This window comes from Xiphophorus maculatus, chromosome 12 (genome assembly GCF_002775205.1).
Source record: "Xiphophorus maculatus strain JP 163 A chromosome 12, X_maculatus-5.0-male, whole genome shotgun sequence".
Classification (NCBI taxonomy): domain Eukaryota; kingdom Metazoa; phylum Chordata; class Actinopteri; order Cyprinodontiformes; family Poeciliidae; genus Xiphophorus; species Xiphophorus maculatus.
Window position 1 is genome coordinate 26,319,819 of NC_036454.1, and position 16,752 is coordinate 26,336,570.

At 42.6% G+C, this 16,752-nt stretch overlaps 1 protein-coding gene across 3 annotated transcripts in view; it reads left to right on the forward strand.

Moving 5' to 3' along the window:
- The window catches only part of ncor2 (nuclear receptor corepressor 2), a 111,023-nt gene extending 94,345 nt beyond the window's left edge, over positions 1 to 16,678 (forward strand). For 2 of the 3 annotated variants that reach the window (XM_023343094.1, XM_023343095.1), the window contains exons 28-46: positions 39 to 189; positions 296 to 439; positions 861 to 953; positions 1,038 to 1,255; positions 2,799 to 3,144; positions 4,045 to 4,245; positions 5,095 to 5,352; positions 7,009 to 7,179; positions 7,267 to 7,500; positions 9,371 to 9,548; positions 9,644 to 10,014; positions 10,849 to 10,964; positions 11,048 to 11,229; positions 11,314 to 11,454; positions 12,159 to 12,301; positions 12,386 to 12,439; positions 12,584 to 12,775; positions 13,107 to 13,286; positions 14,209 to 16,678. In XM_023343094.1, coding sequence (XP_023198862.1) covers positions 39 to 189; positions 296 to 439; positions 861 to 953; positions 1,038 to 1,255; positions 2,799 to 3,144; positions 4,045 to 4,245; positions 5,095 to 5,352; positions 7,009 to 7,179; positions 7,267 to 7,500; positions 9,371 to 9,548; positions 9,644 to 10,014; positions 10,849 to 10,964; positions 11,048 to 11,229; positions 11,314 to 11,454; positions 12,159 to 12,301; positions 12,386 to 12,439; positions 12,584 to 12,775; positions 13,107 to 13,286; positions 14,209 to 14,399 — 3,564 coding nt within the window. In that variant the 3' untranslated portion in view covers positions 14,400 to 16,678. The remainder of the gene's footprint in view (positions 1 to 38; positions 190 to 295; positions 440 to 860; positions 954 to 1,037; positions 1,256 to 2,798; positions 3,145 to 4,044; positions 4,246 to 5,094; positions 5,353 to 7,008; positions 7,180 to 7,266; positions 7,501 to 9,370; positions 9,549 to 9,643; positions 10,015 to 10,848; positions 10,965 to 11,047; positions 11,230 to 11,313; positions 11,455 to 12,158; positions 12,302 to 12,385; positions 12,440 to 12,583; positions 12,776 to 13,106; positions 13,287 to 14,208) is intronic. The other variant, XM_023343096.1, reaches the window with a different exon arrangement.
- Positions 16,679 to 16,752: the final 74 nt, after the last annotated feature.

A 16,752-nucleotide genomic window follows, 5' to 3' on the forward strand; every position in this document is an offset into this window, starting at 1 on the left:
CCGTTTATGCCTCATTTTTTTTTGTCTCTTTACCCCAGGGGACACCAGCAGATGTGCTGTATAGAGAAACCATATCACGTCTGATCTCGGAGGACAGTTCCAGCCGAGCTGACAGGGAACGGGACGAGGCGCCATCTAAAGGACAGATCCTGTACGAGGGAATCAGCGGGCAGATCCTCTCATATGACCGTGAGTACATGAGCTTTAAGTAACAAGATTGCTGGCCTGCCAGGTCGTACACTAGGTGTTCAGCTGTTTATATAAAACACTGGATCTGTGTGAATGAACGTCATAGGGCCGCAGTCTCAGACTCTCAAAGAAGATGGTCGAGGTTCAGGTCTGTCTGGAGAAATCCTGGGTCTGAAGCGAACTTATGATGTCATGGAAGGAGGCAGAGGGCTGCCAATGAGAGACGCTCTGTCTGCTACCAATTGTGAAGGTAAGACAGGAGCGAGCTTAAACGCCTCACTTGACATTTATTCTGACTGATGTAGCATTCAGCAATGAGATATATTAACAAGTCAGTATGAGTTTATCATTGTGTTCATACAAAAAAAAGAAAAATATCCGACATGACTGAAATATTTCTACACTCCAAACATTCATACTGTTGATAAACACATTTGAGACTCATTCACTCTTAGCCTATATAAATGAATATGTTCGCCGCATCTCTTCTAAAAGTGTTACACACACACGGGATTTGTTTCAAAAACGTTTTCATCCACTGCAACGTTCTCTGCGATCCAGACAGCTGGAAAAATCTTTCTCTTGAGTCTTATTAAAAAGTCTTTTAACAGTACAGTGAAAAACGGCGTCTAAGTCTTTTGCTGCTGTGCTTTGTTCCACCTTTACCTCAGGTCTCATCGGTCGTGCCATGCCTTTCGACAGAGACAGCCCTCACCACACGTCTTACAAGGATGCTCATCATATCCGAGGCTCCATCTCTCAAGGTAGGATGCTTTAAAATGCATTCCAAGCATACTGCCTGTTGTTTTCACATGAGAAATGGGTTGAACACAACCTTCCGATTTCAGGTATACCCCGCCATCTCGACGCACAAGATGCCTACATGAGGAGGGAAACCAAGCAGATGAGGCGAGAGGCGTCCCCGCCCCGTGGCGCCGGGTCCCTTTCTGACCCGATGAAGGGCAGAGAGGGCATCGTGCCCACGGTGAAGGAGCCTGGACGCTCCATCCACCTCATTCCAAGAGACGAGGGCAGACAATCATCCAAGGAGGGCATCATATCACAGGTATGCGCTTGATGGTGAAACGCATCATTCCACAGTTAGTTAGGAGTGTGCTAGTTGTTCTTTTTGGGGGCTGATTCGTCAGCTGGCTTGGCTTTATCAACGACCAGCCCAACCAAACATCCGTTGGATTCTTTAGGCTCTGAACACACCATTACTGAGTGCTGAAAAATCCACCCACACCCACTGGGTTACGACCAAATCGTGGCTAACTCTTACTAAGGCAAGAAGGCTTAAAATGATCTGTTTATCATGTTGAACTGTTTAAAAATAGAATAGAGGGAACCGTTCTCACTGGCTCAAAATATCCTGCCTTTAATAGCAATAATCTCCTCTTCAGCTGGTCATATTTTATAATATCATATATACAAGTCGTATTCTGTACTTAGAAATCTCTGATTTCCAGGCGTCTAATAAATTTCATTTGATTTTATCTGTAGATACTTTATTAATATACAGCTGTTTATGTTAGATATTTTCTATATGCAATAGGGTATATTTTGTTTGTTTTGCTGCTGTAAAATGTGAATTTTCCCCACTGAGGTATTAATAAATAACTACTCTATTCACATTTAAACCCAGATGCTCATGCTGAATATTAGGGCTTTACAGGGTTTACGTCTAATTAAATATTTTCACTAAGTGTGGCGATTTTTATTTAAACAAAGTGCAGACTTCTACATTCGTTCAGAATCTCCACAAGAATGGAGAGTTACGCTCTCATCAAAGCCTTTAGTCTGGGATTTAACCTGTAAAGTCCATCGTTTCTTCCTATAAAATCAACATTGTTTATTTAAAATCTACATTTTCACACAGTTTGATGTGGCAATACGCAGGATTTAAAGAAGGACCACTATGAAACAATCTCAGATTTAATGCTGTATTGGTTCAATGTTGGTAGTTTCAATCAGGTTCTGAACTCTGATGTTGCCGTGCCGTCGGACCGCAGCGCTGCTCCTGCTCTGCGCCAGGAAGGCCTAAGCTCCATAAACGGTCCCAGTTTTAGACTCTACAATTGAAACGCACATTAAAAAAAAGAACAGCATGCATAGATAAAAGGTTCCAGGAAGTCAGGTTCTGGAGAACAACTTTCAGGAACCCGTAGTTAAAATACGCCTTCAGCTGAATTTTAATGGCCCGCGTATCTGCTGCACTCTCAACAGCTGCTGGAATGCTTCTGACACATGTAGGTCAAACTAACTTTATGAGACCTGTAATTTGAACCCCGGGAACAAATGCATATATAAATATGAGGTGATGTGCAATCATATAGTTTTATTGAATGACTATCAAACTGGTATTTGTCTGTCCTTATTTAACACAGAGTAAATTAATGATTAAACAATCTTAACTATTTTCTTGCTCCCAAATATTATGCAGAACATAAAAAAATTTATGTATTGCAGCAAAACTGAAGTTGGTGTTGGCCAGAGATGAGCTTTGACTAGAAATTTGAAATGTATTTCTCAGTTGTTTTTTTTGTTGTCTGAAATTACAATAGACCAGTAAAGATGCACGTGTTTCTAAGCTGGTTCATTTCCTGCAGGGCGCAGCTGGAAAGCCGGACGCTGCTGGCTCTGGGAAACGCCACGATGTCCGCTCCATCATCGCCAGCTCGCCGCGCTCCTACCACGGCGCAGCCTCCCACCTGGAGATGCGTCCTGACAGAAGTCGGTATGAGGAGGGGCCTAAGGGTCGGCCCAGTGCGGTGGTCAGCACGGCCAGCCCCATACCGCGCTCTTCTCCGCTCACCCTGGGCTCTGAGCAGGGAGGCAAAGCCCACCACAGCCCCATGGGGTACGAGGAAAAAGGTGCTATACGGACCCCCTACCCTGGACCGTCACATCGTGGATCCCCACTGCCCAGGGAAGCCAGTCAGAGGCAACATGAAGGTGGGAACATCCAGGGTTCATGCAGCAATTTGGTGTTTTCAAAGTGCTTGATATTCAAACTGCACAGTTTTGCAATAAAGTTCAATCTAATGTCTGATTAAAAGCTTCGATTTGGAAAACGTTGCTTACAGTTGAAGCCAGATATTTTCATACAACTAATAAAGAGGACAGACATTTTTTCACTGTCTGAAGTTAAATAAGACTGAACTTTTCTTGTTTTAGGTTAGTTGGAATCAACAAAATTACTTCTATTTGCTAAATGCCAAAGAACGTAGCAGGAACATTTTTGTTGTAACTTTCTTTGTCTGTTGTTTTCAAACATTTGACCTGAGCAGGAAGGTCATTTGCCCTAACACAATTTGTTTGGATTGTTTTTGTGCAATGAATATTTATCATTCCTAATTTCTCAATGACTTATCTATCTGTATTTTTAAGTAAAGGTTGGCTTAGACTGTACACGTTAAACAACGTTAATGAAATTGAAGGGATTTTATTCTTGGAGCATTCGAGTATATAGGGTGTGTAGGAGATATATAACATTTTGTTATAGTTTTTCTTGTCTGTAGGTTATTGAAAACTATCACAAGACACTGCAAACAGTAATAATTGACATCAGATAATAGTAAATTGAAACTGCCTTTTTTGTATTGTCTTCTTCTGACAAAATGTGCTGCTGGAAAACTTGCGTTGAAAATGTTTGAATTTTCCTGTGAGAAAAGTGTGTGGACTCTGCATATCCGACACACAGACGGAACAGTGACTTTATTTGTTTTTGCCGTTGGTTTTGTTTTTTAACAGGCAGTGAATGAGACCACATTGCAGTCGAATATGTCACATTTTATAGTTAATAAAATTCAGATTCCAAACTTTTTTTTCTTCTTCTTTTTCCTGTTGATTCAGGGTCTGGAAAGAATTCTTCCCAGGAGCGTAAAGCCACACCGACTCCCAGAGAGATGAGGGCCACCAAGTCGCCGCTCACTGGCGTTGCAGATCAGCAGGCCTACGAACGGCTGCTGCCCGGCCTGGGAGCTTCAGAGATGTACCGCATCCCCTTGTCCTTTGAGCCTGCGGCGCTGCCTCGTGGAATCGCCATCGACCCAGGTAAATCACAACATGTTAACCTGGTCCTCTTCCAAGACATCCACTCAGTCTGTTTTCAGTTGTTGCGACGGGATTATAATCTGTTTTCATGATGAGGTCATCAAAGTTTTTACATTTTTTTAAACGTTTTTATCTTTTAAACAATAAAAAAAAACTCGCTTGTTGATGATCTGATTTTTTTTTGGTTTCATATATAAAATCTCAATAAAACACACTGAAGTGGATGCAGGGTGTCTGCATATCCTGAACAAGTGTTTCATCTAAAATGAAGACCTTAAGATAAATTAATCAAAAAATGTAAGGCGGCCTTAAATAACCTAATCATTGGTCTTACTTTCTGTTGTGGCATGACTATTTAATCTTGTATATTCTGTGTAGTTTATTTTTCTGGCAGGACTTTTCTGTCATGCAAATGTTTGAGTCACGCAGCTACAGGAATGATGATGTTCATTGGGTTGATGCTACCGCTAAACTAGCTGCTGATATACCCTTGCTAGGTATCCAGTTTTTTTTCGTCCATCATATGTAAGTGTAAATGTATCACCAGTTGGCTGGACAACATTCGTTTTCGCCACTGGCTCGTAACATTGACCCACACGATGTTACGCACATTCTGTGCAAAAAAGCTTGATGCTACTCCAACATAAAATATTGAATATGCTTTTGTACATTTCTGTCGCGATGCAGGTCTTTAATTGAATCCACGATGAGCTTACAAAGCCTTAAATTTGACTTGGTGAAATCTGCAGAAGCACTTGAATGCAACCTGAGAAAACGATCAGTTTTATTTCTTCTCTGTCCTTCAATGACTATGAATGATTTTCAGCATTTCCTATTCTTCATTCGCAGGAGCTTACTACTTGCCTCGCTCCCACTTGGCTCCCAACCCGGCGTACCCTCACCCGTACCCCTACCTCATCCGCAGCTTCCCTGACACGACGGCCCTGGAGAACCGTCAGACCCTGATAAACGACTACATCACCTCGCAGCAGATGCACCAGTGGCCCGCGGCCGCCGCCATGGCCGCGCAGCGCTCAGACCTGCTCAGAGGCCTCGCTCCTCGAGACCAGACGCTTCCTCTGTCCTACTCTGCTGGTGCCCAACGCGGTAAGGCTAACGCTGCTTCCAGTCCCATCCGACTCACACTTGGACTATTTTTAGGTTGTTTGGCAAATTGAAACCCAAATCTGGCGTTCTACGCTTACAGTCCGGTTAGGGTTACCTTTTACTGAACAACGGCGATATCCGTTCAGCCTGGGTTTGATCTGATAACAGGGATTGACGGGGATGCAAACAAGCTGGCGCTCATCCCCCTGCTTGACCAAAAGAGACGAGGCGACCTTTGTTGTTGTAGGGGAATACGAACTGCTGCCCGACAAGAGAACAAATCGTAGAAATCAGACCCAAACAGGATTGTTTTACATGAAACCTGACAGCAGCCTCCATCTGTCAGCTGCACGGTTGCATAAGTAAATCGTTTTACTTTCTCATTGTTTAAATAGCTGATTCCTTTGCAGTGGCAAATGATCGACAAATATGACCACTTGAGTGGTTAATAATTACAAAGAGAGCAGAGCTGCTGATGTAATGCGGATATTGACCCCAAGGTTAACTACCCTTTGAATTTGTCTGCCTTTGTTTTATGTTTATTATGCTCACTTAAACATTTATTGGCTTCTGATGTCATGAAATCACGCAAGGGAGAGAGGGAAAATGAAAGGACAGCCCAATGCAGGGATATGAATTTGAAATTTTCACATTTCATCACTATTACTGACAATCTTTGCATAGGAGAGAGTTTGCGGAACTCTCTTGTTGATATCACTTATGGAAAACTCATCTTCCAACAGATCTTTTTTAGTTTATTTATTTGTGTTACAGTGGCGTGTTGCACCTCCAGTCTGAAGCAGAGCTGAGTCTCTTTACTGTAAAAATTAGCCGTCTAGTAGTGCCACTTATCATCAATTGTTACTGCACTCAGCGTCTTAAATAAACCTCGTTAGAGCTTGTGATGTAACATGCATTGGTAAATAAGATGTTATTACAATAATGTCCACTTATGCCTGGATTGGGGACTATTCATATTCATTTTGCAACTTCACTGATAAATCTAAAACGATGTTGTGATTATTCAGCTATAACTTACAACTAAAGGAGACTCGCCTAATTATTAGTATTTTGGCAACAAGAAATCATTTTCCTCAGCAAAGGAAAAGATACGAGTACATTTAATTTAGCTTTTGTTTATTTGTATTTTGAACGGCAGTATTTAAACTGTCTGAGTGGTTCTGTAACAATTGTTGTGTTGCTGCTAAAACGTTTGCTACAACACTATGAATACATTTTAGTCTACGGGACGTTATTTGTGGAAATCATGTAAAAATAAGTTTTAAAAAAGCGTATGGTTTCCATATTAATGGGAAGAAAAAATATCTAAAACCATATTACTGGTACTTTGTGGCTTTTTATTGTGGAAATTCAATGCAATTATTACATGAACAACATTTGGTTCGTAACTTTTTTTTAAAATTAAGAATCACTCTAGAAGGTCCAAAGAGCCACCTCAGACCCCCTAGTGTAGCTCTGGTTAGAACTAAAAACAAAAAAATAAAACCTCTGTTTTACTCTTCTTTCATTACAAAATTTTATAATAAAGAAATCAGCCTGCTGGACTATCACTAAATGAAGTTTGTTAAGACTTTGTATGTCTGTTGTTCATTAAACTGCATCTTGATTGGGCTCTCCTCCTCTTCCTCTCCTCAGGGATCATTGATCTTTCTCAGGTGCCACACTTACCCGTCCTGGTCCCTCCGTCTGCAGGGACGGCCGGCTCCCCGATGGATCGCATCACCTACATCCCTGGGACAAACGCCGCATTCCCTCCCAGGAATTACACCAGCTCATCCATCTCCCCCGGTACGCATCCATTTTATTGTGAGCATCTCCCTTACAAAATAATACCATGTTTTTTATCTGTTTAAGATGACTTTCCACCCCTCTTTTTTTTTTTTGTTGTTCCAGTCGGCCACTCACACATGAGCAAAATGCAGAGCGCGTCGTCGTCGGAGCGGGAAAGAGACCGCGAACGGGACAGGGACCGAGAGCGAGACAGAGAGCGAGAACGGGAAAACCGGGAGCGGGAACGAGAGAGAGATCGGGAACGGGACCGAGATCGGGACAGGGAAAGAGACAGAGAGAGAGACAGAGACAGAGGGTCTTTGGGAAATGTGGAGCACGCCCCCATCTGGCGACCAGGTACCTAAACGATTAAATTTTTCTGCCTTAGTCTGTTTTTAAAAACGTAGTTTGTGTTTGCTCACGTTCCAAACACAAAATCTGTTTAACGGAGGTTAAACAGATTTTGTGGCGGATCAGACCACAGATGCACATAATTGTGAAATAAAGGAAAAATTACTGGGGCTTCCTTTGGGGATTATTACGGTGGCCGACAGGTGCAAATGCGCAGCAAAAGAGAAAACATGCAAACAAAAAAGAAGACACCCCCGAATGAAATGCAGCAAACAAAAAGAGAGACGCAAACACCCCCGAATGAAATGCAGCAAACAAAAAGAGAGACGCAAACACCCCCGAATGAAATGCAGCAAACAAAAAGTGTTGAAAACGGAAGTGCTCCAGACCACTAGGGGGAGTCAAAGAAAATAGTATTAATTTCTATGGGACCAGATGCAAGATTCAGAGAAAGAAATTTGAAAGAAAGTAAAGGTATCTCTCTGAATCTTGCATCTGGAAAGTGTGATTATTGTGAGAAGTCTGAAACAATAGAGCATGTTATTTTAGAGTGTTGTAAGTATGAAGAAGAGAGAAGATGCATGCTGAGAGAGTGTGTAGGTATTAAAGAAAGGTTCAATTTAATAGAATTTTTGAGGAGAGATTTCGGGAGTAGACATATTCAAATAATTATTCGGTATCTTAAAAAAACAAAGCTATTTCATAGGATATGAGTAGAGCAAGTTGGGTGTGAATGTGTAAAGAATATCAAAGAGGGGTATATAAAGCTATAAGCAAGTTGGATAATATAAGCAGGTGTGTATGTGTGGGGGTATGTTTAATCAGGAGTTAATGGAGGGAAAAGGTAGAAAGTGAAAGTTTATAGACCATCTCGAACCACACTCCATACTGGTAAGTGGCGGTAATGCTACTGTAAGTTTGTTGCCAACCGCCAATAAATACCAAGAAGAAGAAGAAGAAGAAGAATCTTGCATCTGGTCCCATAGAAATGAATACTATTTTCTTTGACTCCCCCTAGTGGTCTGGAGCACTTCCGTTTTCAACACTTTTTGTTTGCTGCATTTCATTCGGGGGTGTCTTCTTTTTTGTTTGCATGTTTTCTCTTTTGCTGCGCATTTGCACCTGTCGGCCACCGTAGATTATGTTCAGTGTTGGACGGTAAAATGTTTGTCTCATCACCACAACTGCTTCTCTGAGTATCAGAGGAAAGATGGCTGAATACAGAATCAGGGATCATACTGGCTTGAAAACCTTGAAAATTCTTGAATTTCAATTCAAAGTGTTTTCACGGTTTGGAAAATGCTTGGCTTCTGCATAAAGTCCTTGAAAATGTTTGATATTCAAACTGCACAGTTTTGTATTAAATTACAATCTAATATTTGATCCAAAACGTAAATTTTGAAAACGTTACTTGCAGCTGAAACCAGATATTTTCACAAACCCATTGACATATTTTTTTCTCACTGTCTGAAGTTAAGTCAGACTAAGCTTCTCTTGTCAGGTCAGTTAAAATGACCAAAATGACTTTATGAAACAAAATGTTGTTATATTTTAGTTTACCTTGTCCTTGCTGTAGAATGCCAAGAACCATCACAAGACATTATTAGTAACAGTATTAAATGATATAATGTGAAAGTGAATTGAAATTGCAGATGGTTCAGATTTATCTGTAAAAGGAAAAAATAGAAAAACAAATGCCTGTTTCCTTCCACACTTCACACTTACGCAATATTTACATCCATCAAATAAATTCCCAGTAGGAAACACTGAAGTTGGGTGATTGTAACATGACAAAATGTGAATAAGTAAAAGGGGTGTTGATGGTTGAATCTTGAGGGAAGATGTTTGTACAGTAACTTGAGTGTGTGTTTCTCAGGTACAGAACACAGCCTGTCCAGCAGCAGCGGCGGCGGCAGACCTGCATCCCAACCCTACAGCCACCAGCATTCCCCGGTGTCTCCCCGAACCCAGGAGAACGTGCAGCAGAGGCCAAGCGTGCTGCACAACACCGGAGGCAAAAGTCTTTCCGTCAGTGAACACTCGTCGGTGTTACGGTAAGCCGGAGTTGTGCTTCCTAAAACTATAATAACATTTTCTCCAATGAAATGCGAAAAAATATGTTTTGTTTTCTTTTTCTTTTTCCTACCAGGACCATGCCTTCAGCATCCCGCTACCAAGGTTTCCATAGCTCCTTCCAAAAATCAGGTGTGCCGCCTGACGCCTACCAATCTGCCATGGACTCAAACGCAGTCAAAGAGCAGAATCGCGATGGAGGCAAATCCAGGGGCGGTCTGCCCAAACACCTGCAGGAGCAGCACGGCACCTCCAGCAAATCTGACCCCAAGCTTTGCAGTCCCAGCCCAGGAGGAATTTTCCCCGGCTCCTACCACCCGCCCGCAGGCCGTCTGCTGCCCTCCCAGTCGGACAACCCGTCCGGCCGCGAGGACAGCGGCACACCGAGTAGGGAAAAGACTCAAAACAAACCGATGTCTGTTCAGGAACAAGACATCCGAACGCTCGGTAAGACCGCCATGGCTGCAGCCGGCTTCGTTGACGAGATTGTTTTGCTTCAGGTTTCTTGTTTAATGGGAATGCCTGAAACCAGTTTGGTGTTGCTGGAGATACGAAGGAGCCCCACTCGTGCAGTGGTGATTTGATCATTAGCTTTGTTTTAAATGTGCGCAAAACTTTATCAGTATAAAACTAACATAAATTATATGGTGAATTGAAACACAACTAAAATCAAATAGACTAAATTCATGAGCATTTTTTACTAAATGGTTTGATTTTTCCTCTTTTTAGGCTTTTTTTGGCAGCTTCTTCCTGTTTTATTGAACACACATCTCAAACTCTCACATACTGTCCTTTACACTTGGTAGTTTTCTACCATTGTTTCCACTTGGCCAAGCAGAAATAAATAAATTCTGACAGAATCTCAGGTTTGTTTTCATTACATCAGTGAATTACTTTTGGATCCTCCTCTTCACAGACACTCTAGCTCAACCCGTTTGTGTTCTTTTGTATATTTGTCGATGTAAATTTTTTCTTTTTTGTGCACGCTCTACTTGTATGAGTCACTGATGCAAAACCAATTAATTTTAGTGTCACTTCTGGACAAAAGTTCTGCTTACTGGCTGTTTATGCAAAGCTTTCAGTGAAAAAAACACGAGAAGAGAAAACTGTGGCTCGTCACCCGTTAGTGAAACCCGCTGAAACTGTGAAGACTTTTCAAAGCGCGCATGTTGTTATTAAAATGATTTGCTTATTTCTTTAATAGGAAAGACTGAGCTAACTTTGAAAGGTTCAGATGTGTGTGGGGGTGTTCTTGACGTGTGTGGATTTGTTCCTCACCAGCACCACAAGGACTCTATCGACCCCCGTCAGAGGAGAGACTGTCTCCAGGCCAACAGCCCCCATCCCCATGTGTCAAAGGCAGCCAGAGAGTGGTCACTTTGGCGCAGCACATCAGCGTAAGGCCGCGGCGAAGAACCGCAACCAGGAGATAAAATAAAAACATCATGTTAATGTCTTCCGTGTTAATCTTTCTGTCCAGGAGGTGATAGTTAAAGACTACAGAGACAGCCAGCAGCAGCAGCAGCAGCAGAGCTACCATGGCTCTCCGGTTCTGGACCTGACCCGTCCATCCAGTGCCTCCCAGGCCCCGCCCACGTCACAGGAGTCCGCTCAGACGTCCCGTTACTCACAGGGTTTTAGTGGGGAATGTAACCGAGACAGGTAGGAAACGTGGGCCGGACTTTGAAAATAAAATAAATAAATAAAACAACACGGCATTACTTGTAATAATCATGTTGTTTGTAGATCTCCGCAGCAGCAGCAGCAGAAGTCATCCCCTGTCAACGTTTCCAATGACTGCATTGAGCCGGTGTCTCCTCCCGCATCCAGCTCTGAGCCCGATGTCCAGGGAGGGGCTTCCTACCCCAACGAGCTGGGGGAACAAGGGTAAGGGACATCCTTGAAAAGGCTTGAATTTTCATTTAGGTGTGTTCAATTACACAGTTTTTGATATGTGTAATTGAAATAAAGGTTGTCTGATTTTTTTATATGTTAAATAGGGTTATTGAAATTGGGTTTGTTGGTTATTGTGTTCAAATAGTTTTATTTTCAGACCAGTCAGATGTATAAGGCGAGTGTGTGTGAGACTTTTCTAAACAAACAGTTTTGAAAAGTCTTTTTTTTTTTTTTTCCTTGCTATGTACAGACATTTGCGACATCTTCCATTATAAAGAAATTGTTGAAAATTCAACAGGAGAAAATGGAGCAGCTTTTCCTTTATTGCTTTTATCTGCTGAAAGTCTTGTCTGTCTTAGAAAATTCTATTTCCTCTTAAATGGCTTCTTCTGTAGATCTTCTTTTCCCTGAATACATGTTACAACACATCACTGATATTGAAAATGAGTCATTTTGAGGCTGCTTCAGTCAGAAGCACGTTGCATATTTCATGCTGTCATAATGTGAAAACAATAGATTTGCAGTATTTTGTGTAAAAACACTTAGTATGGTGCCTACATTAACAGGAAAAAGATTTGAGTTCTGAGCTTCCAGTCTGCCTTTCAGCTGTTTTTTGTGCACAAAAAAACAGAGAGGGGAATTAAACCAAGTGATTCTAAGTGTGTCTGAATTTCCTGCTGGTTTTCCACCACCAGACTTGGCTCCCGCTCTCCACCCAATACCTCCCAGCCTCCGGCTTTCTTCAGCAAGCTGACGGAGAACACGTCGGCTATCGTGAAGTCCAAAAAGCAGGAGATGATCAAGAAGAGGACGGGCGATGGAAACGACGCTGAATTCAGTGAGCCTCGCCTCACCGCACGGATGAAAACCATTAAAAACCAGAACCAGTCGATCTTAACCTCTGATTTCTCTGTGATTCCAGATGCCGGTCAGCCAGGAACGGAAATCTTTAATATGCCAGCCTCCACTACTGCAGGTACGCTGTGTAATAGGACGACTGACTCACATTAAAGTGCTTTCAGACTCTGCTGTGTTCTGACGGAAATGAGGCGAGCTCGGTTTGGTTTTAGTTAAAAACTGATTCTTCACTTTAAAAACCCGCGCCTGCTTTCCCGTCCAGGGCCTGTGAGTGTGCGCAGCCACCCAGCTCCAGAAGCATCTGGCAACTCCATCGGCCTGGAGGCCATAATCAGAAAGGCCTTGATGGGAAAGTACGATGACTCATCGGAGGAGCGCTCCCCGTCCAGCGCTGCTAACCCGGCAGGTTCTGCCATGTCTGCAGACGGACGGGCTGAAGACTCCTTCTCACAAGGTGCCACTCTTCACTTGTTTTATAGTCGACGCTTCACACGTTGGGCCGCTGTTTTTAAACCAGGGCTTCTGCGGGTTTCATCAACTCCAGTGTATGAATTTTTAAGACCATTATGAGTGAAATTTAAGACCTGTATCGCAACACTTACCAATGATGGATGAAAAAAATCAAGCTTGCTAGCTAGCAAGTGTATGTTAGCAGCTAGTTAGCAGTAGCCTCAACCATCTTGAGTCACAATGAATGTGTCGTGAGTGCGACTCAAATTTTTGCCTGACAGAAGAGATTTTAACTCATCCAAAGAGCATCAGAGTTTCTCCTCCTCTGTTTGCAGGCGGCTCCAAGTCCTCAAAGGGCAGCGGACGTTCTAACGGACGCAAGGCCAAGTCCCCGGGCCCGGGTCTGTCCGGCAGCGAGCGTCCCTCGTCCGTGTCGTCTGTCCACTCGGAGGGAGACTGCAACCGGCGGACGCCCCTCACCAACCGGGTGTGGGAGGACCGGCCTCTGTCTGCAGGTACGATGCACGCCGCTTCCAGATGGGTGTCGGGAACGTTAATGGTTAATCTTCATTCAAACTTGGAGGTTTTACTGACACAATTATATCATACGGTTTTAATCAAAATGTTTTTGTTTTTTTTATGATGGCCATTTTATGGTTTTTCCTTTGTCTTCATACAAAATTCTGCTTTTAACATCTACAACAGGCTTTTAAAAGTGACTAGCTTCAAATGATGTTACTTATCTTTATTTTTTATATTTCTAGAAAAGGCTCATCTCACTCACACAAAACAGTTTTTTTCATTGGTAATAAATCTGACAATATAAATAAATCTTATTTTACTTTTGTTAGCTTTCCTAATAAAACATTTTAATAAGTACATATTTAGAAAATCAGTTTTGCGGCTCTGGGTATTTTGTAGCAACGGGGACAAAAGTGTCTCTTTAAACGGGAAAAGTTGCTGACCCGTGGTGTAGGTAGATACTGAGCTAAGAAGACGTTGGCTTTTTTTTTTTAACCTCTCCGAGTTCACTTGTAAAGCCTATTTAAAAGGAAACTGCTACATATCTTGAGACATGTCTGTGAGAGAGAGAGAGAGTTTGATTTTCAGCAGGTAACAGGAAGGCTGACCGGAGAACAGCAGCTTTGCTTTGTTTTATCATTTTTAGCCTTTTGTTTTCCATTAGAATCAATGTTATTGAAAATGTTATCAGCTATTTTGAAAATATCAAGATAAAATGAATGGTTTACTTTATATTCTGTAGGGAAACCACAAAGACAGTAGTCTTAATTATGCTAATTGCAGCTTAAAACCGCCATTAGCATGGCGGTTTAATTTGTCTTAAAAATACAATTAAATTTCTGTTTTACAGCGGTACTCACAATGATGTCACCTTCAAGCCATTTTTTAAAATTGATTTTGTCCCCTCTCATCCAGGTTCAACACCGACCCCATTTCCATACAGCCCGCTCATCATGCGTTTCCCCAGCGGGACAGTTTCAGCCCATTCCCCTTCGTCTGGCCAGCAGGGAGGCCCGGGGCCCGGACCCGGCCAGGGCCGCCCCTGGGAGGAGGAGACCAAGCCTCTGCTTGTTTCTCAGTATGAAACCCTGTCTGACAGCGAGTGACCAGAAAACACACTGCTTCACACACACAGAAACACACTCAGAGGACAGGCCTGCGCCTTGTCTCCCCCCCCCTCCACCGTCGTAAAGCGATCCTCCTCCCTGGACGATGAGGACGAATCTTTGTGGCTCTGTGTGTTCGTTCGCACTTACGTGTTATGCATTCACTCCAGTACTACTCTGAAGGACAAATCACTTCTTCTTTTTTTTTTTACTACTATTCCTCACTGGCCTTATCAACACAGACGCATCGAGCCGTGCGCTCGGCGTGTGCCGCCGTTCTGTGCTCACGCCTCCACAGACTGCTGTAACGACGCCATGTTGGACCCGACTCTCACAGCGGGGGGACCCTCTTGTTTAGTTCTCGGCGAGCTCTGTGTGCCGGCGGTCCGCTACCACTACAAGAACACAAGCAAAAAGGACACGGGAGGAGAATCAGCATTTTGGTTTCTTTTTTTAAAAAATTTTTTCCTCTGTTTTGGTTCTTTTCGTTTCTCTCTCTGGAACTGTCAGTCCAGTCCTGTGTTTTGTGAGCTGCGACTTTTTTAGTACATTTTTTGGTGGTGTCATTTGTGGTCTGTTATCTGCAAAGATGTATTGGGGGGTGTTGGGTTTGAGGCAGGTGGGGTGGGATCATATCAGAGGTTTACAGGGTAAACTAAGTGTTTCATTGCTGATGTCATGAATCTGTGTGTGTTGGGGGAACTGGGAGGAGCTGCCAGATGGATGTCACTGAGGCAAGTGACACTTTCTTGCTGTTTTTTTTTTTTTATATTAACCATGTCTGTGTTTGTCGGAACAGTTCTTTGCATATAAAGCACTTAGTTGTCGAGGTGATCACGATGGCATTTTTTGTTTTTTCTTTTTTTAAAGAGGCGGCGCAGAAATCCCACTGCGGAGGCGTCTCGCTGCTTCTTGCTCCACTCGCAGTAAAAAAAAAAACAAATCACGTCGGAGTTTAGTACAAGTTAAAGCTCTGAATTTGGAGTTCCCTTGCATTAAAGAGGTGATTTAAAAAAAGAAAAACAAAGCCATCTTTCTGTGACTCTCCCCCACGCTGGCCTCAGCTGGCCCGCTGGAGTCCCGTCTCGGAGCTTTTACTGCCTCGTGGGGGTGCGTGGATACATCTCCACATCCGGGCAGATTTTGTACAGTTAAGAGATATTCTTAGTGTTAAGTGCCATTTATTTTACAAATTCTAGTGCTGAAGTTCATTAAGTGACGCACAAGTTTTCTTTTACCCCCCTCGCCGACTGCTTCGCAAGGGTTCAAATGGATTTAAATCAGACGTCCTGCTATAATTTTTAATGTATTCGCTTTTTTTTTGTCTCCCCACTGCCTTAGCTTTAATGGTTTTACTCAGTCATCCTGCACTGCTTACATGGACCTCCACCCGAAGTTTTTCTTCACTTTTAAACCTGTAAACTATTTTAAGTGTACTTCATTGCACCTCCCTTCTCTGTATGCGTGGGAGGAAGCGGAGGAGAAGGCGGTTCTTCTAAATTAGTCTCACCTTTTAAAGGCAGTATTTCTGCGCGAGACGTTCAAGAAGATTCTCCGGCGTCTTTTTTTTTCTCTTTTGTTTGTTGTTTTGTTTTTTATCTCATCTCAGCGCAGACCCGACTGTTATAGGATCGCCTCCTCTTCCTCGCCCGTCCTCTAAGCCGTGCTTTCGCTCCTCCTACTGAGGCCAGTAGAGGCAGAAACATGTCGTCGCTCCCTCTCTCTCTCTCTCTGTGTGTGTGTTCTCATCGTTGCCACTGCTGAAACGTTGGAATGTGACGCTAAAACCAGACGAAGCCATATCCAGCTGTTCCCTAAAGCGATGACTAACGTGTTGTTTTTAAAAGTACACTGAAATGACTTTTTTTAACATGCATCCATTTATATTGTTTATTCTTCTTTTTTTTTTTCATTGCACACCTGTGGTCGCAGAAATGAAATGAATCATTGAAAACCTAAAAGGACGAAATCTGGACTGTCCAATCGTAGGAGAAAGGGGGCGGGGTGATGATTGACAAACAGTACATTGTTCAACCATTTTGTTTGTGCATATTTTTTTTTTTATTATAACCCACTGTATAATATCAAGGATTGTATATAGAATTGAAGAGATGTAAATATTTATGTGGCTTGCTTCGAGGGTGGTATTATGAAAAGAAATATTCACATGGTTAAATTCTACATGCCCACCAGCAAGCTTTGTGGATAGCAGTGTAAAAATGAAAAACACACAAAAAAAGACACTGCCTTAATGTTTAAATAAAAAGCTTATTGCCATTCATGGTGTCAGAGCTGCATTACGTGGATTTAGGTTCATTGTTCTCTCATCCCTTGGTTTGGTTGAGTTTGGCTC